Below are 25,720 nucleotides of genomic sequence, written 5' to 3' on the forward strand. Positions count from 1 at the left end.
TTAATCCATTATAAATTTCCTACAGGGTCCAGAAGGACGTCTGGGGCCTGCAGGACCGATTGGACCAGCGGGACAAAGGGTAGATTACAAACGCAATGACACTTTACTCGTCAGGCCAAAAGACACTCTGGATCTGACCTCACTGCTGTCCTAATATATTGTTTGACATCAATAGGGTCCAAAGGGAGAAATGGGACCACCAGGGCCACAGGGGCCAATGGGAATAGGACCAATAGGACCCCCGGTAAGAACATGACATACAGTAAAACATGGACCAAAAGATTGTCCCCAGCCAGTGATGCAGCCATTCTTTATGTTCAGGCTCTCGTCATTATATCTGAATGCCATTATGGAGGTGATTATCTGTTTTGCATACAGTGGGTATAGAAAATAATCACCCCCCTTTAAAATAATCACATTTGTTCCTTTGCAGCGTGAAATGAAGACGGAAATGTTTTTTTTTTTTTGTGTTTTTTTTTATCCAGCTCTGTATTGGCTCAGTGCAACTTATAACATCCAAGTGATAAATATAACACCAGCAAAAAAAGAAAAAAAAAAAACTTTTGACTTTCAACTGTGATCAGCAGTGGTCGTTTTGATCAGTTCAGCATGAAAAGAGCTTTCCTGGAGCATTTCAGTCCTTGGTAGTGCAACTGAAACAATCAACTATGGGTGGAAAGACACTGTCAAAAGATCTCCAGGATAAAGTTGTGGACGGGCACGTGTCAGGAGATGGATACAAAAAAAAAAATTGTCAAAAGCTTTATCAATGCAAAAAATAAACATAAAAAAAAACAGAATCACTGAGTTTGGAAAAAGGATAACCCCCTTGTGTCAGTATTTTGTTGAACCACCTTTTGCTTTAATTGTAGTCTTTAGTCTGTTGGGATATATCTCTACTAACTTTGCACATTTGTAACTTTGTAATACTTGTCAACTCTTCTTTGCAGAACTGCTCAAGTTCAGTTACATTTGATGGTGACTGTTTGTTGACTGCAGTCTTCAAGTTATTCCACAGATTTTAAGTGGGACTTAAAGTGGGATTTTAAGTGGGACTTAAAATCTCTCTAAGTGGGGCTCTGACTTCTCCTTCAGCCTTTGTCACTCCTTCAGGTCATTGTCATGTTGGAAGGTAAACCTTCTTCCCATTGACATCTTTCTGGCAGAGGGCAGCAGATTTTCCTCAAAAATCTGTTAGTATTTTGGATTTCTGCCAGACATATCGTTTAGTGTTGAGGACAAATAATTAAATTTTAGTCTCATCTGCCTCAGAATCTTCAAGGTGCATTTTGGCAAAGCTCTGACTGCATGTGGCCTTTTTTGAGGAGTGGCTTTTGTCTTACAACCCTCCCATACAAGCCACATTTGTGGAGAATTTGTTATATTGTTGTATGTATAATGACAACTCTTTGTCATAAATTCCTGCAACTGCTTCATAGTTGCTCTAGGCCTCTCGGTTGCCTCTCTGACCAGTTTCCTCCTGGCTCTTTCATCCAGTTTGGGAAGACATCCTGATCCAGGGAGGGTCTGTGTTGTACCAAATACCTTCCACTTCTTAATGATAGACTTTACTGTGCTTCTAGCCAATGATAAAGCTTTTGACATTTTTTTTTTTTTTGTGTGTGTGTGTCCATCTTCTGACTTGTGCCTGTCCACAACTTTATCCTGGAGATCTTTTGACAGTGTCTTTCCACCCATAGTTGATTGTTTCAGTTGCACTACCAAGGACTGAAATGCTCCAGGAAAGCTCTTTCCATGCTGAGCTGATCAAAATGATTACAGCTGATCACAGTTGAAAGTCAGAAGGTTTTTTTTTTTTTTTTTTTTTTTGGTGTTATATTTTTCACTTGGATGTTAGAAGTTACATTGAGTAAATACACCAAGATAAAATAAAAACTATGTCCGTCTTAATTTCAGGCTTTAAAGCAACAAAATTTTATTATTAAAGATTAAATAGATTATTATATTATAGATTATAGAGCGGTCATTCTTTTCAATACGCACTGTAAATAATGCAGGATAAGTACATTTCATTTTAGGTATGTTGTTTCACATCATAGGAAATAGGGAGTGGGAGATACAGCCTGTGTTATTTTTTTGTCTTGCAATGTTAAATGATTTAAATAATCTGTGTCACAGGGTAGGGATGGAACACAAGGATTTCCTGGAATACCAGGGCAGGATGGGAGTCCTGTAAGTTTTGTTTGTTTAATTCTTTCCAGGAATCCTTTGTTTAATCCACTAACTTATTCCCATTTTGTGACACGCTCTGTGATTAACAAATTCACCCAAGCATATTGTCCGTTGTTCATTGCTCTGCCATCTAGAGATGGCATCAAACGATCTTCCAAAACTGAAGAGACAAAGGCAGCGAGAGTTTGTTGTCTTGCCGGAGCTTGTCTCATTAAAAAAGCAAAGTTAGCATTGTCTGTTCTCACATCAGATGTTAATTACCTGGGGCTTTGTCACAGAGAGCTTAAAGAGTTAATCCAGAGACAGACTCGGGTCATATTCGACTATGCCTGGATCCCTAACAGCAACACATTGTCTGCTTGCATCACATCACCTGCCACTGCACATCACAGCCCTCCCCGATCCACACTCATCTCACAGGCCCTGGAGAGTTACACACAATAGCACTGTCTAACTGAGCTTTTGTGTGTGTGTTTCTCCTTGTCTTTCAGGGAGCCTATGGGCCTAAGGGTGACAAGGTAAGTGTCTGGATCAGTGAGCTGGAGAGGCGATTTCCAGCTTTCCCGAAGCAGCGAGAGAGAGAGAGAGAGAGAGAGAGAGAGAGAGAGAGAGAGAGAGTGTGTGTGTGTGTGTGTGTGTTGAGGGAACGATGGATAGGAGGAGTAATGTTTAGAGCGACCGTCTTTACACATACTGATGTGTTCACCCTGGAGACACAAACAGACTCATAAATCTGGCAGAAGAGTTTGACAGTGCTGAAAAAGTCCAAAATGCCCTCGAGCTAAAACAGGGCCATTAATTGGTGAATATTACAGCTGTCATCTGTAATCTGACAACATCACGGAATATCAAAGAGAAAGGAAGTGAGCGTTAGGGAGATGTGAAATAGAGACCGCGAAAGAAAAGCCCAGGAAATCCTTCATTCTTTAATGTCCTCTATTGTCTCCCAGACTAATTTGTCTAAACACAGGAAAGTGGCAGCTGATATCAAATAATGCATATTCCTCTTAAGTGTGATGAAGTGCTCTGTGATTCCTGTCAAGTGCCAGGATAGAATTCCACAGCAGATCTTTTTTGTAATTTCAACATCATTTCACGTTGCAACACAATGTGACATGGGTGTGTGTGTGTATGTGTGTGTGCGTGTGTGCATATTGAGACCATGGTTATTATAGTTAACCAACTAAAACTAAACCATAAAAAAAAACTTTAACTGAAATAAAATACATACAAAAATTTTAACTAATTGCAAAGGCAACATTAATTATTCTAATTTTGATTAACTTGATGTACTAAAATAACTTAACATAAAACTGAAATAAAAATAATAAAAATAGTATAGACATAAAAAAAAAAAAAAAAAAATATATATATATATATATATATATATATATATATATATATATATATATATATATATATATATATATATATATATATATATATATATATATATATATATATAATACTAATTGGAAATGTAAGGGAATTGTCACTAGTAATATTCCAAATACTAATTGGTTTGACATGAATATGTTAGAATAGAGTTGTGATGCTCTCTTCTATAGTAGGTTGAATACATTTAATTTAAATATATAATTTGTTCCAATAAGCAAACATCTAGCAACATAAAACTATTCAGAATACAGCATCACCATGGAAGCAATCTAGACTAGTTGTGGCAGTTTACTCAGAAAATGTACAACTCACTTAAACCATTTCCTCTTTTTTTCTTCTGTGTGTGTGTGTGTGTGTGTGTGTGTCATAGGGTGAACCAGGAGAGTGCAACTGTTTGAATTACATGTTCCCTGGAACCGGTGGACCTGTGAGCTAATGCTTTCTTTGTTTTATTGTTGTTAATCAGGAAGACGTTAGCACACTCTCATACATACACACTCAAAGAATGCGGGCTATTAAACATAACCTTTAAAAATGAGACCCGATGTTATTCGCAGTGCTGAAGTCAATTACTCTTTTCTTTCAGGGGGTCCCAGGTGGTGAGAGCAGGTGGCAGCCTGGTCCTCAGGTCTGACATCCTTTTTCAATCTGAAATTCTCTTCTTCTGCTTGAATCTCTGCATTTTGAGAAGTTTGTGCAAGAATAAAATCCTAGCCATTACAATAGAATTACAACATTAATTCATTCATGAATAAATGAATAGCAATTGCGACAGGGTTTCAGCGCTACACTCTACTAATGGACTTATGGAGACACAAAAAGGAATCTGAGAGTGATTGTGACTCTTTTAATGAGTAATGAATGACCATCTTTTTACTTCTACTCATTCCAATGTCCTTAATGTGTCTTAGGGGCCTCCTGGACCACCAGGCCCTCCAGGTCCCCCAGGGGCCCAAGGCTTTACAGGAATCCAAGGCCCACAGGTGAGTATAAAACAGATGGCATCAGTGCACCTCTGCTTTTTCTGTCTATTCCTCCATCCTTCTCTCTTTGAGGGGCTTCTGTATCAGGAAGTCCTGCATGGGTAATTCTGGGCTTCAACTAAAGCATATTTAAATGCACCAGTATTGTTTTCTGTAAAAGTTTATACATAAAATCAATTGTTAATTTAGCAAATAAGGATTACTACTACCATTAATTAAATGTAATGTAAATGTAATGTCATGCAAATATAATGTAGTTTATAAAAGAGCACTGTATTAAAACATTGCTGTTTAAATTGCACGCTTTAAGGGGTCCTCTGGGAATTTTGAATAATGCCATGGGATGTGTTTCTTTAATGTCTGTGCTTTTAAAAGTTAATGTAAAGTAAATGTAAATATTAATGTAGATTTTAAAGCATTAATGTATTGATACAATTTTGCGGGAAAAAATTAATTAAATGTAATCTAATTAATACATTACTTAAATAAGTGGTTGGGGATCATGCTGCTTTTTCTTTTTAAAAACCAAGCAGAAGCTCACTGTGAGGTTGCTGTATTTATTTTCAGTCCATTTTCATCTGTATCAGTTATGTTTTAAAAATACAATGGGAATTATGATGGTATTTAAGCCCATCATCGTTTAAATCACCCTGATAAACTGGCAAATTTACTTCTGTATGACCTCACCATGAGCACTGATTGGTCTTTAACCTGGTGTTGTGTTGATTTCCCAAGCCTTTAGAAGAACTGAAATTTAAAAAATAGACAGAGAAAGGCAAGAAAAAATGTAAATGTCTACTCCGAGCTGGAACACAAACCAGGAGAGGGTCCAGTGCTTTGGCTACTATCCCTCTGCCCTGCTGGAGAAGGAGGTGTCCAAATTTTGGCCACAAGCTAAACCAATTCAACCTCAGTTCCTTCTTACAGGGTATCCCTGGCAACGATGGCGTACCAGGGAAACCGGGTCCACCCGGCCAAGCTGTGAGTAACTAGACAGGGGGAGGAGCTTTATTTATTAGTGTATAACACAGAGGAAGGAGCCTGGTTGGTCGACTTCTGCATTAGAAGGGGAGCGGGCTGGGCCTTCTTTGAACCAGTGCAGGGAGACAGAGCTCTCTAGAGACGATTCATGAGGACAACAGCAGCCTTTTTATGATACGAAAAGGAACCAGTAAGCATTTGAAAGCATCTTAACTCGGCATCTCCGCTGCAGTGTGTCCTTTATGGCCACCAAAGGTCCCATTACCCTTCCAGAGTTAACTCACAGTCTCCGAGGCTTTGTGTAATGGTAAACACTGCCATTGTGTTGAGTTACGGTTAGGACGGCCATTACTGTGAGTGATGTTACATATAGAAAGAGCCATTAGATATTTGGTTGAAAGAAGGATTTCGGCATTAATGGCCCGCACGCATATTTTCTCAGCTGGCCGGAGGCCCATCCTGAAATCAGAGCTCCGGGCTTCCAGCCTGCAGCGGATATTTGGCCAGACTTCTTTTTTTCCGGCCCGCTTTGCTCCACTTCTATCGGCAGACTCAGACCACCGAGTTCTTCCAGAGCACAATCAGATCTAAACCATGTTATTCTTTTAACTCTCGTTCGTCAACCTTTGAGAAACAGACCCCGCAAACTACTTAATCCCAGAGCTAGTTCATTAATATACAAATCAATTCTGTTCTATAGAGCCAAAAACACTAAATAGTTCAATTAAATAAGAGTAACAAATAATATAAGTAATTCAAATCGTTCTTTTAAAAAAAATTCCAAAATGTGACCAATTTCCATATTAAAACCATAATTACAGTAGATAAATTAGATGGCTAAGTTGCCATCATACGGTCCTGGAACGAAACCACTTTACTGAGCTGTAGAGAGCACAAACTAGCCAATGGTGAGAGAAGATGATGTACTTGAAGCAAATCAGTATCTACACACTAGATGCTCATCGCACCTTCAAGAGCATCTGAGAGCATCTCTCATATTCGGTCAAATTCTCTGTTTTAACTGTAGTTAGAGGAATATTTCAGTCCTCTATACAAAAAAGGGCCAGGTGGGCCATGTGCATATAATAAATTGGTATGAGGTGAAGTGGAATTTTTTAAAACGCTTCAAAATACTCATGACATGCTCCACATATAAGATTACATATCAGTTTGAAGTACATCATTGTGGGTGTTGCACAATGAAGGTTTTTTTTGTCCTTCTGAAAGTCTTTTGTGCTCTGAAACTAATGCTTAGTAAAAAAGGATGTGACACTTCTTATCCATGCTGTAAATGGGCAATACAGTAGCACAATACTATTTTTTTTATCATATTTAATAATATTTTCATTTACATGTGTATGTATGCAATTAACTGTTTTGAGATGACAGCATAATAAATAATTTTAGCATAATGTGAAATGATTTATCATGTTAAATTCAGTTCCGATTTTCTTCTGAATAATTTCATGCAAAATTTTTCCATTATTAAAATGCGGTTTTTGTTATTAATAATAATGAGATCATAAATTTACTTCCAAAGCTTAAAAAAAAATAATAAAAAAAAAAAAAAACACTTTTAGTGTACTGCATTGCCTTAGTCTCACCATAGTGTCTTTCTTCTGAACTTCTGATTATTATTGCACATTCATTTGTTGTGAAATGGAAAAGTTTTTTTAATGCAGTCACCATGGCTGACTGTCTCCTCCATCTTGCAGTCTCCTGTTTTGCTGCTTCAGGATTCAACTTCCACAGGGAAGGTGAGCGAAAAGTCTAGCCTACATGCTAAGTTATCTGTATTAACTGCACGTGTTCAACTTATTTCTCTCTCTCTATGGCATTATTAGTATGCATGTGCAAGGAAACACTGGTATTATCTGGTGTACAGAAACATACACACTAGCATAGTTGGTGTGGTGTGAATAAATGTTATTTTTTTCATTCTGCCCCCAAAGCAGTACAAATATGACAGCAAGACATCTATGCAATGCATGCATTTTCATTTGGATGATGCTGGAATTTTTAGTGCAGGGGGCTTCAACCTTTTTGAGGCCGAGAACCCCTATGGTGGATAGAGAGATGAAGCAGGGTACCCCTGTTACATATTGCATAAAATCTAGTGCTGCATTTTAAGCCTGACATATTTTATACATATACAACCATATTAATGTATGTACTGTACATAGTTTATGATTCTTACATAGCGAAGTGATTAAAAATGTGTTTATTAAACTACCATTCAAAAGTGTGGGATTCATCTCCTATGCTGATCAAGGTTGTATTGATTTGATCAAATAGAATTAGAATTTTCGCCATTCCCTTTTGAGACTTTTTCCATCTGTTTCACACAGTCAAAACACACACACACACACACACACACACGTCTTAATGACAAATGTGTGCTGTTCAGGCAGAAGAATATATCTGATCAGAGTCGGTTCAAAAACCATTTATTTTTCAAACTAGTTTTTTGGCTTTTGAAACCTTGTACATTCTTTGAGCTGGGGTTATTTGGATTCTTTTATTCCTGTTTTATCATGTGAGAATATAGTTTTTGCTATTAACAAAATATCTTGTTTAAATTTCATGAATCCTTCTCAGTCTGTCTGTACCTTCTTACTCTTCAATGCAGCACTACTTTTCACTTGCATTTCCATGCAGGTGCTGTGTTTTATTGTTACATTTTTCTTGCAGTGAGTACAGTGTGCGTGCGTGTGTGTGTGTGTGTGGGTGTGGGTGTGTGTGTTTGTGTCATGTGTATGTATCACTGTAGGAGGGCTGCGGCGAATGCTCCAAGGGCCTACCAGGTGTGCCTGGCGTGGTTGGTGCTAAGGGCGAGAAGGGAGATCAGGGCAAGCCTGGCGTTGAACACTTAGATGGATGTGAACGGGTGAGAGGGATCAATGATGGATGATGTGATTGGTATTAAACAAACAAAGGTGTTGGTAATTTGTTTGTTTGCTGTTGTTTAAAGCTTTCCATTTGGTATGCCATTGATTTCTACAGTGGTGTTGCAGTACAGTACAGAACTAAACCTATCTCTATGATTGGCTTTACAGTGTATAGAGAAGCTGCAGAGAGAAGAAACACCCAGGCGGCCTGTAAGTCTGTGAACCGAATGATTAATGCTCTTTTTATACTCACATAAAACAATGAAAGGGAAGCTTCCCAAGCTACAAGCTACTCATGATGTTAATCTCAATTTAATAAAATATGAATTAGGATCACAGAATTAAAATAAAAATAAGTTTAATAAATTAATAGTAATTTGTAATGTTATACAATTTATATTAATATTAAAAACCAAAATATTTAGTTAAATGTTGCTGTTCATCATGTGTTTTTTTTTAGCTTGTATTTAACTAGAAAAAAAAACACTTAATGATGAACACTACACGACGATGAACAACAGCATTTAACTAAATATATTACATAAAAAAGATGCAGGGCATTATACAAAGTTCTTAGTGAATCAAAGAATCGTTTTAAAATGGTCCATTTACATGAATGTTCAAACAAACCAATTCACTAAAATGAATTGGAACACTTCATAATTGAGACAATCATACTCTTCTTCTACTCATTGGGAAGTCATAGCTTGTTACTGGAAAAGCTATACTATTATGAAACCAGATGAGCTACCGTCACATTATTGAAAATTGTTTTGACACAAAGCTGTTCCTTTACATAACTTAAATGTCATTATTTGTTTCTCTTCAAATTGTGCATGCATTTCTGGATTGTAAACCCTCATGTCTGCTCAATGTTTTAGAACAGTAACAGTGGTCAGTGTGTTGGTGCACCAGGGATGCCCGGATTCCCAGGGACCCCAGGGAACAAAGGAGAGACAGTGAGAGAATTTGCCAAGTTTCACTACTATCAGTGCCTGTCAGAGAAAATACAAGAGCTCTGCTTTAACTTTTGCAAATCTAACAACACAATATTTTAATATTAAAAGCATATATATATATATATATATATATATATATATATATATATATATATATATATATATATATACACAACACACTCCAATTAAATTATTCTGAACCCCAATTCAATCCCAGATTTGTGTTCTCAAGGGCTTAAGGATACGCCTCTGAAAGGTGGGGGACACATTTGTATCGCCTTATCACCTTGGCTCATGAATATTAATTAGGTCTTGTAATGTTTGCCCAGTTGTCCTAACTGATTCGCTGAAAGACAAGTAGGTGGGCGCTAGGCATAGTAGGATTACTTCATACCACCTGCACGTCCATTCAGTCTAATGTTGATGCAGCCAGTTGGCAGAGACTTCTGCTTGGTCTTAGTCATCGTAGTCAGCTGCTATTTATTTCAAAACAGAATCAAAACAAACTTTTTGATTCAACATAGGACTTACTCCACATAAGGCTACAATGTGGCCATACAATTGTTTTTCTGCATCTTGAGACTCTTCAGAGGTGGTGTGAATGCATTTACACCACAGTTAGAATTGTATAAATAAAACATCTCGGATTACAACTGTAACCCTTGTTCCCCGAGAGGGGGAACGTGAACTGCGTCAAACGACACTTTGGGGGAAGCCCCTCAGTGTAGCGCCTCTGAAGTATGAATGAAACTGAGCCAATCTTGATTGGTGTTGCTTCAAGACGTTATGTGTATCGGCATATGCGGAAGCTATAAAAAGGATGCCGGCACACAACAGAGACAGCTTCTGTGATGAAGCAAGCGCTCCCAGGCAGGGGAAGATGTGGCGATGGGACGCAGTTCTTGTTCCCCTTCTCGAGGAACAAGGGTTACAGTCGTAACCCGAAACGTTCCCCTTCGAGAGAACATCGAACTGCGTCGAACGACACTTTGGGGGAACGAGTACCCACTATGCCACAACGAGCCCTGTCTGTCCTAGTGTGAAGCTGCGCACAGGCACACTTAGGACGAGAGCACAAGGGTGCCAAGTGTCGATGGAATGTCCAGGCTGTAAAATCAAATAAAAGTGTGAGGGGTGGCCCATCCTGCTGCATCGCAGACCTCCTGGATGGGGGCCCCTGAGAGGAGGGCTCTAGAGGACGCCATGCCTCTGGTAGAATGAGCGACCCGAAAAAACTAACAACTGGTCTGACTTCCGCCAAGAGGAGGACCTCTGGATATATATTTTCAGAGCTCTGACAGGGCAGAGCAGGTGAAGTCTCTCCTCATCCGCCGTCACGTGAGGTGGAGGATGGAAAGCCTGCAGAACCGTAGGCCGTGCCACATTAGACAGCACCTTGGGCAAATAGCCTGGCCTAGGAAGTAGGATGGCTTTGATGTCGCCTGGAGCAAACTCCAGGCACCCGTCAGATATAGAGAGCACCTGGAGATCTCCTACCCTCCTCAGAGAAGTAATGGCCAACAAGAAAGCCACCTTAAGGGAAAGGTTCTTGGCCTCAGCCGACTCCAGCGGTTCGAAGGGGGCCTCAACCAACCCTCCGAGAACCACGACCAGCTCCCAAGTGGGAACCCTGGTACAAGCCCCAGGTATCATCCTCCAAGCCCCACGGAGGAAACGTACGACCAACGGCTGTCTCCCCAGAGGCCCATCACTCAGAGGAGCGTGGAAAGCCGAAATGGCAGCCACGTACACCTTGAGGTTGGACGGGGTAAGACCAGCTGAGAAGCGATCTTGGAGGAACTCCAGCACTGAAGCCACTGGGCAGTTAACTGGGTCCACCTTATGCTCTCTGCACCAAACGGTGAAGACATTCCATTTTAGGCCGTACAATTTCCTCGTGGAGGGAGCTCTAGAGCTGAGTATGGTCTCCACTACTCCAGCTGACAGGCCGGCCTCTCGGTACTGTGCCCCCTCAGGGGCCAGACCCACAGTTTTCATAGTTCGGGGCCGAGGGTGAAGTGTTGAGCCTTCTGCCTGTGTCAGCAGGTCCTTCCTGAGTCGTCTCTCGAGACACGAATAGATCCACTTCCACTGGGCCGAACCTCTGACATATTGACTCCACCACCTCGGGATGGAGTCTCCATTCCCCGTGCCTCAGCCCCTGCCTCGACAGGATGTCTGCTCCCTGATTCTGATTCCCAGGGATGTATGTTGCTCTGAGAGACAACAATTTCCCCTGGGACCACAAGAGGATCTGATGCGCCAGTCTGCATAGAGGGCGAGACCTCAGACCCCCTTGATGGTTTATATAGGCCACCACCGGCATATACAAGGATGTGATGACCCTTGAGATCCAGCAGGAAGATCCTCAGAGCTCAGAACACCTCCAACATTTCCAGGCAGTTTATATGCCAGGAGGAATGATGGTCCTGCCGGAGACCTCTCGTAAAGCGGCCGTCCATGACCACGGCCCATCCCGTGAGGGAGGCGTCTGTCGAGACGGCTTTCCGGCGACATGACGCTTCCAGCACGGGACCTTGGGACAGAAACCAAGCTCTCTTCCACATAGATAGGGAACGAAGGCATCTGCACGTAACCCTGATCATGCGAAATGGGTTTCCCCTCGGGGAGAACCCCTTGGTTTTCAACCACCACTGCATTTTACAGTGATGGCCTGGCCTAGCTTTATCCTGGTCACCGTGGCCAGGATGGATTCAATCCGTGCAGGAGACAATTGTGCCCGCATCGTGACCGAATCCCACACCACTCTCAGGAACGTGGTTCTCTGGGCTGGTGCCAACACGCTCTTTTTCGTGTTGAGTCTCAACCCTAGGCTCTGGATGTGGGCAAGGACAACATCTCAATGCCGAACTGCCAGCTCTTGTGACTGGGCTAGAATCAGCCAGTCGTCGATATAATTGAGAACCCTGAGACCCTGAAGCCTCAGCGGTGCTAGAGCTGCATCCATACATTTTGTAAATGTGCGAGGGGAGAGAGCTAGGCCAAACGGAAGAACCCGATATTGGTACACCTCGCCCCGAAGGCGAACCTCAGGAACTTCCTGTGAGATGGAAGGATGGAAATGAGGAAGTATGCATCCTTCAGATCTATCGTGACAAACCAATCCTCGGATTGAATTTGGTTCACGATGATGGGAATAGTGAGCATCTTGAACCTGAATCTCCTCAGAGACCAATTCAAGTGCCTGAGATCTATTATTGGACGGAACCCCCCATCCTTCTTGGGAACTAAGAAGTAGTGGCTGTAAAACCCGGACTCCCTGTCTGGAGGAGGAATACGTTCTATAGCCTCCTTTACCAGCAGAGAGTTTACTTCTTGCTCCAACACCTGACTCTGCTCTGGGTTGACTACAGTCCAGACCACCCCATTGAACTTTGGTGGGCGGGAACCGAACTGTAGTCTGTACCCCTTTTGAATGGTGCGCAGAGCCCAAGGAGAAATATTCGTAAGATTTTTCCATGGATCAAAATACTCTACTAAGGGGACCAGCCTCTCGAGGCTGGCCTCGGGTATTAATCGGGATTCGTTCTTGGCCCCCTGAAGCGGATCTCCGGCAGGGTTCTCGATTCTCGATGTGCGGACACGAATGCTGCCTGGCCGCAAGCCTGTGGGGCGGACAGTGCAGGGCGCGTTCGCTGCAGACCGATGTGTCCCAAAGCGCACTTAACGGCGGGAAGTCGACATCGATTTCCTTCGGGCTCCGCGGAGGAGGCGACCTCGATCGCTCCCCCACGGGTGGGGGCGCCCGCAGAGGGCCTAGGTTGGCTTGGACCTCTTTGTTGAAGCCTTCTTCTCAGGTCACCAGGCTTAGGCTGAGGCTTAGGCTGAGAGCGTAGTCAATGCCCCCAGGCTGACTGAGGGGGAGGTGGGGGGGGGTGGCTCTAGAAGCAATATAGATGTATCAGCACGGCTTAGTGGGCAGCACTGGGGTTTTTAGGGATGATGCAGACTCGAGGGCTAAATAGGTGCTTGGTAAGTGGCTGTTCCACCCGAGGCAGCATCCCATAACCGTTCTCTCGCCCCCCCAAATATATTATTATAGTTAGCACAGGGGGGTTGGACATACGCGAGATAAGTCTTTAGGAATGGGTCACTGAGGCTTTGGTACACTCGTTCTAAACCATGGATTCATTCTGTAATGAAACACAGCTGTGTTTTTTGCTCAGAAAGGCACAACTGTTCTGTTGTGGCTTTGTTTTAAATTATTTAGGAGCAAAAGCAAACAATATTGCATGTAAAATGTAATACAATATTAACTTACTGTTTATTGAAATGCTGTGAATATTGTATTTAATCATAGGTATTAACACCAAATTAACATGATATATATGAATATATAAATATATGCATATGTAATGTAAAATAATGATTATTTTACAGCCCCAGTTATAATGGTTGCTTCGCCTGCCCCTACATGTACGCTATAAAACATTATCTTGGTCTGTTTTCACTTTCTCTAGGGACCTAGAGGTGAGCGAGGACCTCCTGGTCTTCCTGGAACCCCAGTAAGTTTCAACTTCGCCAGTTATGCTCCAGATTGTCTCCTTAAAGGCCATTTCTGGCAGGATTGTCATTTTAGCCCTCTTTTGTTAGAAACTGAGACAGAGTGACCCCAGGTGACTTTTAGAGTGCAGTCCATAATATATACTGTAGAGATAAACCAATGTTGAGCACTTCTTATAGAATCGCACCAAACAGAGTACTGTACTTCATGACTTCATTTAGTTACTAGCAAATGCAGTGTGTGTTTGCACAATATATTTTCTTTTAGGTTCAGAGTTTTCAGTTAGAATAAACCAAGAAGGGAGAAGAGTAAATTACTTACTCTTTGCTGTGAGGTTAGAGAGGCCCCTACAGGTTTGGCCCAGAATTCCAGAATGCTTTCCAAAATATTAATGCCATGTCAAGAACCTCAAACCTCAATAGCTGTGACATATTTGTATCAGTTACTGTTCTGAACACAAAATGCAACAAACAGAACAAACCCACTGAAAGTTGAGTGTTATCCACCAGGCGCTGCGCTGTGGACCACATAAATATTTATTTTCTGTTTAGTTGTACTTTTCGTCTCACTTTACTAGTACCAAGCATTCAAAAACTAATGACTTTGAGAAATGAAGAGGAAAGTTGGGATGCATGTGCAAGGGTCTTCTTGACAGGATTGCTTTTATTTGTTTGTTTCTTGTTTTTGCTTAATTATAAAGGAATATATTTCTAACTGTTGCTCTCTTATTATCATTGTTTAATAGGGCAATATTGGTTTCCCCGGTCCTCAAGGGCCTCCTGGACTGCCTGTAAGTCAATGCATGCAAAGTTATGACCAGCCCATCTTCTCTCGTGTGCAATGATGAATGCCATGAGGAATAAAACTGCACTGTTGTGGTGCTTGTTCAATTACCTCTCTATAGCCATTGTGTATGTGCTGACAGGTTATTTTGCAAGGCATGTTTTAGCAGAGGTTTGGGCTTACTGATGAATTGAGTCTGAGCCAGAATGGATTTTATTTTAATGTTGTCCAGATTTATGCTTTGTGAGCTTTATCTAACTTTCTTTAATTTGCTTCAATCGACACTGTTTGAAACAACAAACTCAGCTGACTCAAACTCACGCAACAAACTCAAACTCCCCCCCCCCCCCCCCCCCGTTCTTTTCCTATTAGCATGGAAAAGCAGAAAATAAAGATTTACAGTATGCCAATCTTTTCCGAAATGAAATTTTCTGTGGAATTGATCCGCTTATTGAATGATATATAACTGAACCACTGAGGAGTGTGTGCAGTCAGCAAGATTCAGGAAAATAGAAGACATTGCCAAAAGAGACAGTCAATAGAGGGATATTATTATTTTTTTATTCCAGCTTATTTAAAGATGAAGTCAAATACTCCTTCTGTTATTTCCTTTTAATGTGCAGAGACAACTGTGAGTGAGCCATTATTAAGTTCTTGAAGAGTCTAAACACTGACAATTTCAAAACTTTGTTTGTTGGAGTGGTCTGACATGTCAAAGCCTCACTCAACCAGTGATGTGAGTTTAAAATGGACTCCTTTCATTAATCATTCTTAAATTAAATTAAAGTTAAACCAATGAGATCAAATCCACCTGCTAGACACGGCAATACACCTAATGATTTAACAAGCATGAAGCCGGTCAGAGACTCTTAAACCTGCTGCCGGCAACTCTTAAATTCAGTATCATTATTTATGCAGTATTTTTCTCGAGGGAAAGTCTTTATGACGTTGAAATCCGCTGTCTTTGACCTTGCTGAAAAAAAAGTCCTGACAAAAAAAAAATAGTTTTCTTCCCACAGGGCACAAATTTATTTACAGTTTTTCTCAGTCGATTTTAAATAAGGCCAATGCATTTAGAAAAAGTACAATATTATGAGAACAGTCTGTCTGGAATATTATTTTGTTTCTGTTTCGATCTCTATGCTAACTGCTTAAATAGCATTGATCTTCATTTAGGTGATGTATCTATGCAGGAAGCATTTCCTGAAGTATTATCCAGTATGAGATTCAGCTCAGGTCCATGACTTTGTCATTATGCATGCAATAGCTAATAGGAATGTTTTGTCCCATGGCTATAGAGGTAAAAACAATAACTCTGCATCATTTGTCTCTTCCTGGTATACATATGGCAGGAAAGAAGGATTCATGAATTAACTCTCCTTACTTTCGTCCCTCGCTTGGAAAATAAATGCCAAGCATTTGGCAGGTGTATTAACGTTTTGTTATGCTGTTAAGATCACAATTATCTGAAATGCAAGGCTGTAAAAACAAGTATTCTCCAGATATTGTAATGCCATTATAATAGAATGTCGTATGTCTTAAGAATGTATATGGCGAATAGACATAAAATGCTTATATTTTCATTTTTCGGTGGCTCTGTTGCTAATGCCTCTTTCATTTTTTAAAAAATCATAGGGTCAACAAGGTCAGAGAGGGACAGATGGACTTCCAGGACAGAAAGGTGAACAGGTGAGTAACTCAAGAATACAGAAGCCCATGGACAGTTTACTGTATTATTGAGTTACTTTTGTTATTTTCACAAAGGCTCCACCAGGAAATCCTGGCTATCCTGGAACCATGGGACCACCTGGACTCCCTGTAAGTGTTATCAACAGTTGACTGACCATTGACAACTGACCAGATGCAGAGACATATATTATATTATATTATATCATATATTAATGTTTCGACATGTTGTATCACTGCCAGTTGTTTGATTGGTGGGTTGAAGTCATAAAGCTAACACAAGCCACAAGCTAAACCAATTCAACCTCAGTTCCTTCTTACAGGGTATCCCTGGCAACGATGGCGTACCAGGGAAACCGGGTCCACCCGGCCAAGCTGTGAGTAACTAGACAGGGGGAGGAGCTTTATTTATTAGTGTATAACACAGAGGAAGGAGCCTGGTTGGTCGACTTCTGCATTAGAAGGGGAGCGGGCTGGGCCTTCTTTGAACCAGTGCAGGGAGACAGAGCTCTCTAGAGACGATTCATGAGGACAACAGCAGCCTTTTTATGATACGAAAAGGAACCAGTAAGCATTTGAAAGCATCTTAACTCGGCATCTCCGCTGCAGTGTGTCCTTTATGGCCACCAAAGGTCCCATTACCCTTCCAGAGTTAACTCACAGTCTCCGAGGCTTTGTGTAATGGTAAACACTGCCATTGTGTTGAGTTACGGTTAGGACGGCCATTACTGTGAGTGATGTTACATATAGAAAGAGCCATTAGATATTTGGTTGAAAGAAGGATTTCGGCATTAATGGCCCGCACGCATATTTTCTCAGCTGGCCGGAGGCCCATCCTGAAATCAGAGCTCCGGGCTTCCAGCCTGCAGCGGATATTTGGCCAGACTTCTTTTTTTCCGGCCCGCTTTGCTCCACTTCTATCGGCAGACTCAGACCACCGAGTTCTTCCAGAGCACAATCAGATCTAAACCATGTTATTCTTTTAACTCTCGTTCGTCAACCTTTGAGAAACAGACCCCGCAAACTACTTAATCCCAGAGCTAGTTCATTAATATACAAATCAATTCTGTTCTATAGAGCCAAAAACACTAAATAGTTCAATTAAATAAGAGTAACAAATAATATAAGTAATTCAAATCGTTCTTTTAAAAAAAATTCCAAAATGTGACCAATTTCCATATTAAAACCATAATTACAGTAGATAAATTAGATGGCTAAGTTGCCATCATACGGTCCTGGAACGAAACCACTTTACTGAGCTGTAGAGAGCACAAACTAGCCAATGGTGAGAGAAGATGATGTACTTGAAGCAAATCAGTATCTACACACTAGATGCTCATCGCACCTTCAAGAGCATCTGAGAGCATCTCTCATATTCGGTCAAATTCTCTGTTTTAACTGTAGTTAGAGGAATATTTCAGTCCTCTATACAAAAAAGGGCCAGGTGGGCCATGTGCATATAATAAATTGGTATGAGGTGAAGTGGAATTTTTTAAAACGCTTCAAAATACTCATGACATGCTCCACATATAAGATTACATATCAGTTTGAAGTACATCATTGTGGGTGTTGCACAATGAAGGTTTTTTTTGTCCTTCTGAAAGTCTTTTGTGCTCTGAAACTAATGCTTAGTAAAAAAGGATGTGACACTTCTTATCCATGCTGTAAATGGGCAATACAGTAGCACAATACTATTTTTTTTATCATATTTAATAATATTTTCATTTACATGTGTATGTATGCAATTAACTGTTTTGAGATGACAGCATAATAAATAATTTTAGCATAATGTGAAATGATTTATCATGTTAAATTCAGTTCCGATTTTCTTCTGAATAATTTCATGCAAAATTTTTCCATTATTAAAATGCGGTTTTTGTTATTAATAATAATGAGATCATAAATTTACTTCCAAAGCTTAAAAAAAAATAATAAAAAAAAAAAAAAACACTTTTAGTGTACTGCATTGCCTTAGTCTCACCATAGTGTCTTTCTTCTGAACTTCTGATTATTATTGCACATTCATTTGTTGTGAAATGGAAAAGTTTTTTTAATGCAGTCACCATGGCTGACTGTCTCCTCCATCTTGCAGTCTCCTGTTTTGCTGCTTCAGGATTCAACTTCCACAGGGAAGGTGAGCGAAAAGTCTAGCCTACATGCTAAGTTATCTGTATTAACTGCACGTGTTCAACTTATTTCTCTCTCTCTATGGCATTATTAGTATGCATGTGCAAGGAAACACTGGTATTATCTGGTGTACAGAAACATACACACTAGCATAGTTGGTGTGGTGTGAATAAATGTTATTTTTTTCATTCTGCCCCCAAAGCAGTACAAATATGACAGCAAGACATCTATGCAATGCATGCATTTTCATTTGGATGATGCTGGAATTTTTAGTGCAGGGGGCTTCAACCTTTTTGAGGCCGAGAACCCCTATGGTGGATAGAGAGATGAAGCAGGGTACCCCTGTTACATATTGCATAAAATCTAGTGCTGCATTTTAAGCCTGACATATTTTATACATATACAACCATATTAATGTATGTACTGTACATAGTTTATGATTCTTACATAGCGAAGTGATTAAAAATGTGTTTATTAAACTACCATTCAAAAGTGTGGGATTCATCTCCTATGCTGATCAAGGTTGTATTGATTTGATCAAATAGAATTAGAATTTTCGCCATTCCCTTTTGAGACTTTTTCCATCTGTTTCACACAGTCAAAACACACACACACACACACACACACACGTCTTAATGACAAATGTGTGCTGTTCAGGCAGAAGAATATATCTGATCAGAGTCGGTTCAAAAACCATTTATTTTTCAAACTAGTTTTTTGGCTTTTGAAACCTTGTACATTCTTTGAGCTGGGGTTATTTGGATTCTTTTATTCCTGTTTTATCATGTGAGAATATAGTTTTTGCTATTAACAAAATATCTTGTTTAAATTTCATGAATCCTTCTCAGTCTGTCTGTACCTTCTTACTCTTCAATGCAGCACTACTTTTCACTTGCATTTCCATGCAGGTGCTGTGTTTTATTGTTACATTTTTCTTGCAGTGAGTACAGTGTGCGTGCGTGTGTGTGTGTGTGTGGGTGTGGGTGTGTGTGTTTGTGTCATGTGTATGTATCACTGTAGGAGGGCTGCGGCGAATGCTCCAAGGGCCTACCAGGTGTGCCTGGCGTGGTTGGTGCTAAGGGCGAGAAGGGAGATCAGGGCAAGCCTGGCGTTGAACACTTAGATGGATGTGAACGGGTGAGAGGGATCAATGATGGATGATGTGATTGGTATTAAACAAACAAAGGTGTTGGTAATTTGTTTGTTTGCTGTTGTTTAAAGCTTTCCATTTGGTATGCCATTGATTTCTACAGTGGTGTTGCAGTACAGTACAGAACTAAACCTATCTCTATGATTGGCTTTACAGTGTATAGAGAAGCTGCAGAGAGAAGAAACACCCAGGCGGCCTGTAAGTCTGTGAACCGAATGATTAATGCTCTTTTTATACTCACATAAAACAATGAAAGGGAAGCTTCCCAAGCTACAAGCTACTCATGATGTTAATCTCAATTTAATAAAATATGAATTAGGATCACAGAATTAAAATAAAAATAAGTTTAATAAATTAATAGTAATTTGTAATGTTATACAATTTATATTAATATTAAAAACCAAAATATTTAGTTAAATGTTGCTGTTCATCATGTGTTTTTTTTTAGCTTGTATTTAACTAGAAAAAAAAACACTTAATGATGAACACTACACGACGATGAACAACAGCATTTAACTAAATATATTACATAAAAAAGATGCAGGGCATTATACAAAGTTCTTAGTGAATCAAAGAATCGTTTTAAAATGGTCCATTTACATGAATGTTCAAACAAACCAATTCACTAAAATGAATTGGAACACTTCATAATTGAGACAATCATACTCTTCTTCTACTCATTGGGAAGTCATAGCTTGTTACTGGAAAAGCTATACTATTATGAAACCAGATGAGCTACCGTCACATTATTGAAAATTGTTTTGACACAAAGCTGTTCCTTTACATAACTTAAATGTCATTATTTGTTTCTCTTCAAATTGTGCATGCATTTCTGGATTGTAAACCCTCATGTCTGCTCAATGTTTTAGAACAGTAACAGTGGTCAGTGTGTTGGTGCACCAGGGATGCCCGGATTCCCAGGGACCCCAGGGAACAAAGGAGAGACAGTGAGAGAATTTGCCAAGTTTCACTACTATCAGTGCCTGTCAGAGAAAATACAAGAGCTCTGCTTTAACTTTTGCAAATCTAACAACACAATATTTTAATATTAAAAGCATATATATATATATATATATATATATATATATATATATATATATATATATATATACACAACACACTCCAATTAAATTATTCTGAACCCCAATTCAATCCCAGATTTGTGTTCTCAAGGGCTTAAGGATACGCCTCTGAAAGGTGGGGGACACATTTGTATCGCCTTATCACCTTGGCTCATGAATATTAATTAGGTCTTGTAATGTTTGCCCAGTTGTCCTAACTGATTCGCTGAAAGACAAGTAGGTGGGCGCTAGGCATAGTAGGATTACTTCATACCACCTGCACGTCCATTCAGTCTAATGTTGATGCAGCCAGTTGGCAGAGACTTCTGCTTGGTCTTAGTCATCGTAGTCAGCTGCTATTTATTTCAAAACAGAATCAAAACAAACTTTTTGATTCAACATAGGACTTACTCCACATAAGGCTACAATGTGGCCATACAATTGTTTTTCTGCATCTTGAGACTCTTCAGAGGTGGTGTGAATGCATTTACACCACAGTTAGAATTGTATAAATAAAACATCTCGGATTACAACTGTAACCCTTGTTCCCCGAGAGGGGGAACGTGAACTGCGTCAAACGACACTTTGGGGGAAGCCCCTCAGTGTAGCGCCTCTGAAGTATGAATGAAACTGAGCCAATCTTGATTGGTGTTGCTTCAAGACGTTATGTGTATCGGCATATGCGGAAGCTATAAAAAGGATGCCGGCACACAACAGAGACAGCTTCTGTGATGAAGCAAGCGCTCCCAGGCAGGGGAAGATGTGGCGATGGGACGCAGTTCTTGTTCCCCTTCTCGAGGAACAAGGGTTACAGTCGTAACCCGAAACGTTCCCCTTCGAGAGAACATCGAACTGCGTCGAACGACACTTTGGGGGAACGAGTACCCACTATGCCACAACGAGCCCTGTCTGTCCTAGTGTGAAGCTGCGCACAGGCACACTTAGGACGAGAGCACAAGGGTGCCAAGTGTCGATGGAATGTCCAGGCTGTAAAATCAAATAAAAGTGTGAGGGGTGGCCCATCCTGCTGCATCGCAGACCTCCTGGATGGGGGCCCCTGAGAGGAGGGCTCTAGAGGACGCCATGCCTCTGGTAGAATGAGCGACCCGAAAAAACTAACAACTGGTCTGACTTCCGCCAAGAGGAGGACCTCTGGATATATATTTTCAGAGCTCTGACAGGGCAGAGCAGGTGAAGTCTCTCCTCATCCGCCGTCACGTGAGGTGGAGGATGGAAAGCCTGCAGAACCGTAGGCCGTGCCACATTAGACAGCACCTTGGGCAAATAGCCTGGCCTAGGAAGTAGGATGGCTTTGATGTCGCCTGGAGCAAACTCCAGGCACCCGTCAGATATAGAGAGCACCTGGAGATCTCCTACCCTCCTCAGAGAAGTAATGGCCAACAAGAAAGCCACCTTAAGGGAAAGGTTCTTGGCCTCAGCCGACTCCAGCGGTTCGAAGGGGGCCTCAACCAACCCTCCGAGAACCACGACCAGCTCCCAAGTGGGAACCCTGGTACAAGCCCCAGGTATCATCCTCCAAGCCCCACGGAGGAAACGTACGACCAACGGCTGTCTCCCCAGAGGCCCATCACTCAGAGGAGCGTGGAAAGCCGAAATGGCAGCCACGTACACCTTGAGGTTGGACGGGGTAAGACCAGCTGAGAAGCGATCTTGGAGGAACTCCAGCACTGAAGCCACTGGGCAGTTAACTGGGTCCACCTTATGCTCTCTGCACCAAACGGTGAAGACATTCCATTTTAGGCCGTACAATTTCCTCGTGGAGGGAGCTCTAGAGCTGAGTATGGTCTCCACTACTCCAGCTGACAGGCCGGCCTCTCGGTACTGTGCCCCCTCAGGGGCCAGACCCACAGTTTTCATAGTTCGGGGCCGAGGGTGAAGTGTTGAGCCTTCTGCCTGTGTCAGCAGGTCCTTCCTGAGTCGTCTCTCGAGACACGAATAGATCCACTTCCACTGGGCCGAACCTCTGACATATTGACTCCACCACCTCGGGATGGAGTCTCCATTCCCCGTGCCTCAGCCCCTGCCTCGACAGGATGTCTGCTCCCTGATTCTGATTCCCAGGGATGTATGTTGCTCTGAGAGACAACAATTTCCCCTGGGACCACAAGAGGATCTGATGCGCCAGTCTGCATAGAGGGCGAGACCTCAGACCCCCTTGATGGTTTATATAGGCCACCACCGGCATATACAAGGATGTGATGACCCTTGAGATCCAGCAGGAAGATCCTCAGAGCTCAGAACACCTCCAACATTTCCAGGCAGTTTATATGCCAGGAGGAATGATGGTCCTGCCGGAGACCTCTCGTAAAGCGGCCGTCCATGACCACGGCCCATCCCGTGAGGGAGGCGTCTGTCGAGACGGCTTTCCGGCGACATGACGCTTCCAGCACGGGACCTTGGGACAGAAACCAAGCTCTCTTCCACATAGATAGGGAACGAAGGCATCTGCACGTAACCCTGATCATGCGAAATGGGTTTCCCCTCGGGGAGAACCCCTTGGTTTTCAACCACCACTGCATTTTACAGTGATGGCCTGGCCTAGCTTTATCCTGGTCACCGTGGCCAGGATGGATTCAATCCGTGCAGGAGACAATTGTGCCCGCATCGTGACCGAATCCCACACCACTCTCAGGAACGTGGTTCTCTGGGCTGGTGCCAACACGCTCTTTTTCGTGTTGAGTCTCAACCCTAGGCTCTGGATGTGGGCAAGGACAACATCTCAATGCCGAACTGCCAGCTCTTGTGACTGGGCTAGAATCAGCCAGTCGTCGATATAATTGAGAACCCTGAGACCCTGAAGCCTCAGCGGTGCTAGAGCTGCATCCATACATTTTGTAAATGTGCGAGGGGAGAGAGCTAGGCCAAACGGAAGAACCCGATATTGGTACACCTCGCCCCGAAGGCGAACCTCAGGAACTTCCTGTGAGATGGAAGGATGGAAATGAGGAAGTATGCATCCTTCAGATCTATCGTGACAAACCAATCCTCGGATTGAATTTGGTTCACGATGATGGGAATAGTGAGCATCTTGAACCTGAATCTCCTCAGAGACCAATTCAAGTGCCTGAGATCTATTATTGGACGGAACCCCCCATCCTTCTTGGGAACTAAGAAGTAGTGGCTGTAAAACCCGGACTCCCTGTCTGGAGGAGGAATACGTTCTATAGCCTCCTTTACCAGCAGAGAGTTTACTTCTTGCTCCAACACCTGACTCTGCTCTGGGTTGACTACAGTCCAGACCACCCCATTGAACTTTGGTGGGCGGGAACCGAACTGTAGTCTGTACCCCTTTTGAATGGTGCGCAGAGCCCAAGGAGAAATATTCGTAAGATTTTTCCATGGATCAAAATACTCTACTAAGGGGACCAGCCTCTCGAGGCTGGCCTCGGGTATTAATCGGGATTCGTTCTTGGCCCCCTGAAGCGGATCTCCGGCAGGGTTCTCGATTCTCGATGTGCGGACACGAATGCTGCCTGGCCGCAAGCCTGTGGGGCGGACAGTGCAGGGCGCGTTCGCTGCAGACCGATGTGTCCCAAAGCGCACTTAACGGCGGGAAGTCGACATCGATTTCCTTCGGGCTCCGCGGAGGAGGCGACCTCGATCGCTCCCCCACGGGTGGGGGCGCCCGCAGAGGGCCTAGGTTGGCTTGGACCTCTTTGTTGAAGCCTTCTTCTCAGGTCACCAGGCTTAGGCTGAGGCTTAGGCTGAGAGCGTAGTCAATGCCCCCAGGCTGACTGAGGGGGAGGTGGGGGGGGGTGGCTCTAGAAGCAATATAGATGTATCAGCACGGCTTAGTGGGCAGCACTGGGGTTTTTAGGGATGATGCAGACTCGAGGGCTAAATAGGTGCTTGGTAAGTGGCTGTTCCACCCGAGGCAGCATCCCATAACCGTTCTCTCGCCCCCCCAAATATATTATTATAGTTAGCACAGGGGGGTTGGACATACGCGAGATAAGTCTTTAGGAATGGGTCACTGAGGCTTTGGTACACTTGTTCTAAACCATGGATTCATTCTGTAATGAAACACAGCTGTGTTTTTTGCTCAGAAAGGCACAACTGTTCTGTTGTGGCTTTGTTTTAAATTATTTAGGAGCAAAAGCAAACAATATTGCATGTAAAATGTAATACAATATTAACTTACTGTTTATTGAAATGCTGTGAATATTGTATTTAATCATAGGTATTAACACCAAATTAACATGATATATATGAATATATAAATATATGCATATGTAATGTAAAATAATGATTATTTTACAGCCCCAGTTATAATGGTTGCTTCGCCTGCCCCTACATGTACGCTATAAAACATTATCTTGGTCTGTTTTCACTTTCTCTAGGGACCTAGAGGTGAGCGAGGACCTCCTGGTCTTCCTGGAACCCCAGTAAGTTTCAACTTCGCCAGTTATGCTCCAGATTGTCTCCTTAAAGGCCATTTCTGGCAGGATTGTCATTTTAGCCCTCTTTTGTTAGAAACTGAGACAGAGTGACCCCAGGTGACTTTTAGAGTGCAGTCCATAATATATACTGTAGAGATAAACCAATGTTGAGCACTTCTTATAGAATCGCACCAAACAGAGTACTGTACTTCATGACTTCATTTAGTTACTAGCAAATGCAGTGTGTGTTTGCACAATATATTTTCTTTTAGGTTCAGAGTTTTCAGTTAGAATAAACCAAGAAGGGAGAAGAGTAAATTACTTACTCTTTGCTGTGAGGTTAGAGAGGCCCCTACAGGTTTGGCCCAGAATTCCAGAATGCTTTCCAAAATATTAATGCCATGTCAAGAACCTCAAACCTCAATAGCTGTGACATATTTGTATCAGTTACTGTTCTGAACACAAAATGCAACAAACAGAACAAACCCACTGAAAGTTGAGTGTTATCCACCAGGCGCTGCGCTGTGGACCACATAAATATTTATTTTCTGTTTAGTTGTACTTTTCGTCTCACTTTACTAGTACC

General features: G+C 41.9%; 1 protein-coding gene across 1 annotated transcript in view; it reads left to right on the forward strand.

The window, feature by feature from the left end:
• LOC132104293 (collagen alpha-1(XVI) chain-like) overlaps positions 1 to 25,720 on the forward strand; it is an 88,207-nt gene that overhangs the window by 47,473 nt on the left and 15,014 nt on the right. The window contains exons 36-51 of the mRNA XM_059509664.1: positions 26 to 79; positions 176 to 244; positions 2,140 to 2,193; positions 2,685 to 2,711; positions 3,962 to 4,018; positions 4,178 to 4,219; positions 4,503 to 4,574; positions 5,502 to 5,555; positions 7,271 to 7,312; positions 8,326 to 8,442; positions 8,612 to 8,653; positions 9,325 to 9,402; positions 13,884 to 13,928; positions 14,673 to 14,717; positions 16,346 to 16,399; positions 16,475 to 16,528. Of these exons, the coding sequence (XP_059365647.1) occupies positions 26 to 79; positions 176 to 244; positions 2,140 to 2,193; positions 2,685 to 2,711; positions 3,962 to 4,018; positions 4,178 to 4,219; positions 4,503 to 4,574; positions 5,502 to 5,555; positions 7,271 to 7,312; positions 8,326 to 8,442; positions 8,612 to 8,653; positions 9,325 to 9,402; positions 13,884 to 13,928; positions 14,673 to 14,717; positions 16,346 to 16,399; positions 16,475 to 16,528 (906 nt within the window). The remainder of the gene's footprint in view (positions 1 to 25; positions 80 to 175; positions 245 to 2,139; positions 2,194 to 2,684; positions 2,712 to 3,961; positions 4,019 to 4,177; positions 4,220 to 4,502; positions 4,575 to 5,501; positions 5,556 to 7,270; positions 7,313 to 8,325; positions 8,443 to 8,611; positions 8,654 to 9,324; positions 9,403 to 13,883; positions 13,929 to 14,672; positions 14,718 to 16,345; positions 16,400 to 16,474; positions 16,529 to 25,720) is intronic.

Source organism: Carassius carassius, chromosome 25 (assembly GCF_963082965.1).
Source record: "Carassius carassius chromosome 25, fCarCar2.1, whole genome shotgun sequence".
Classification (NCBI taxonomy): Eukaryota; Metazoa; Chordata; class Actinopteri; order Cypriniformes; family Cyprinidae; genus Carassius; species Carassius carassius.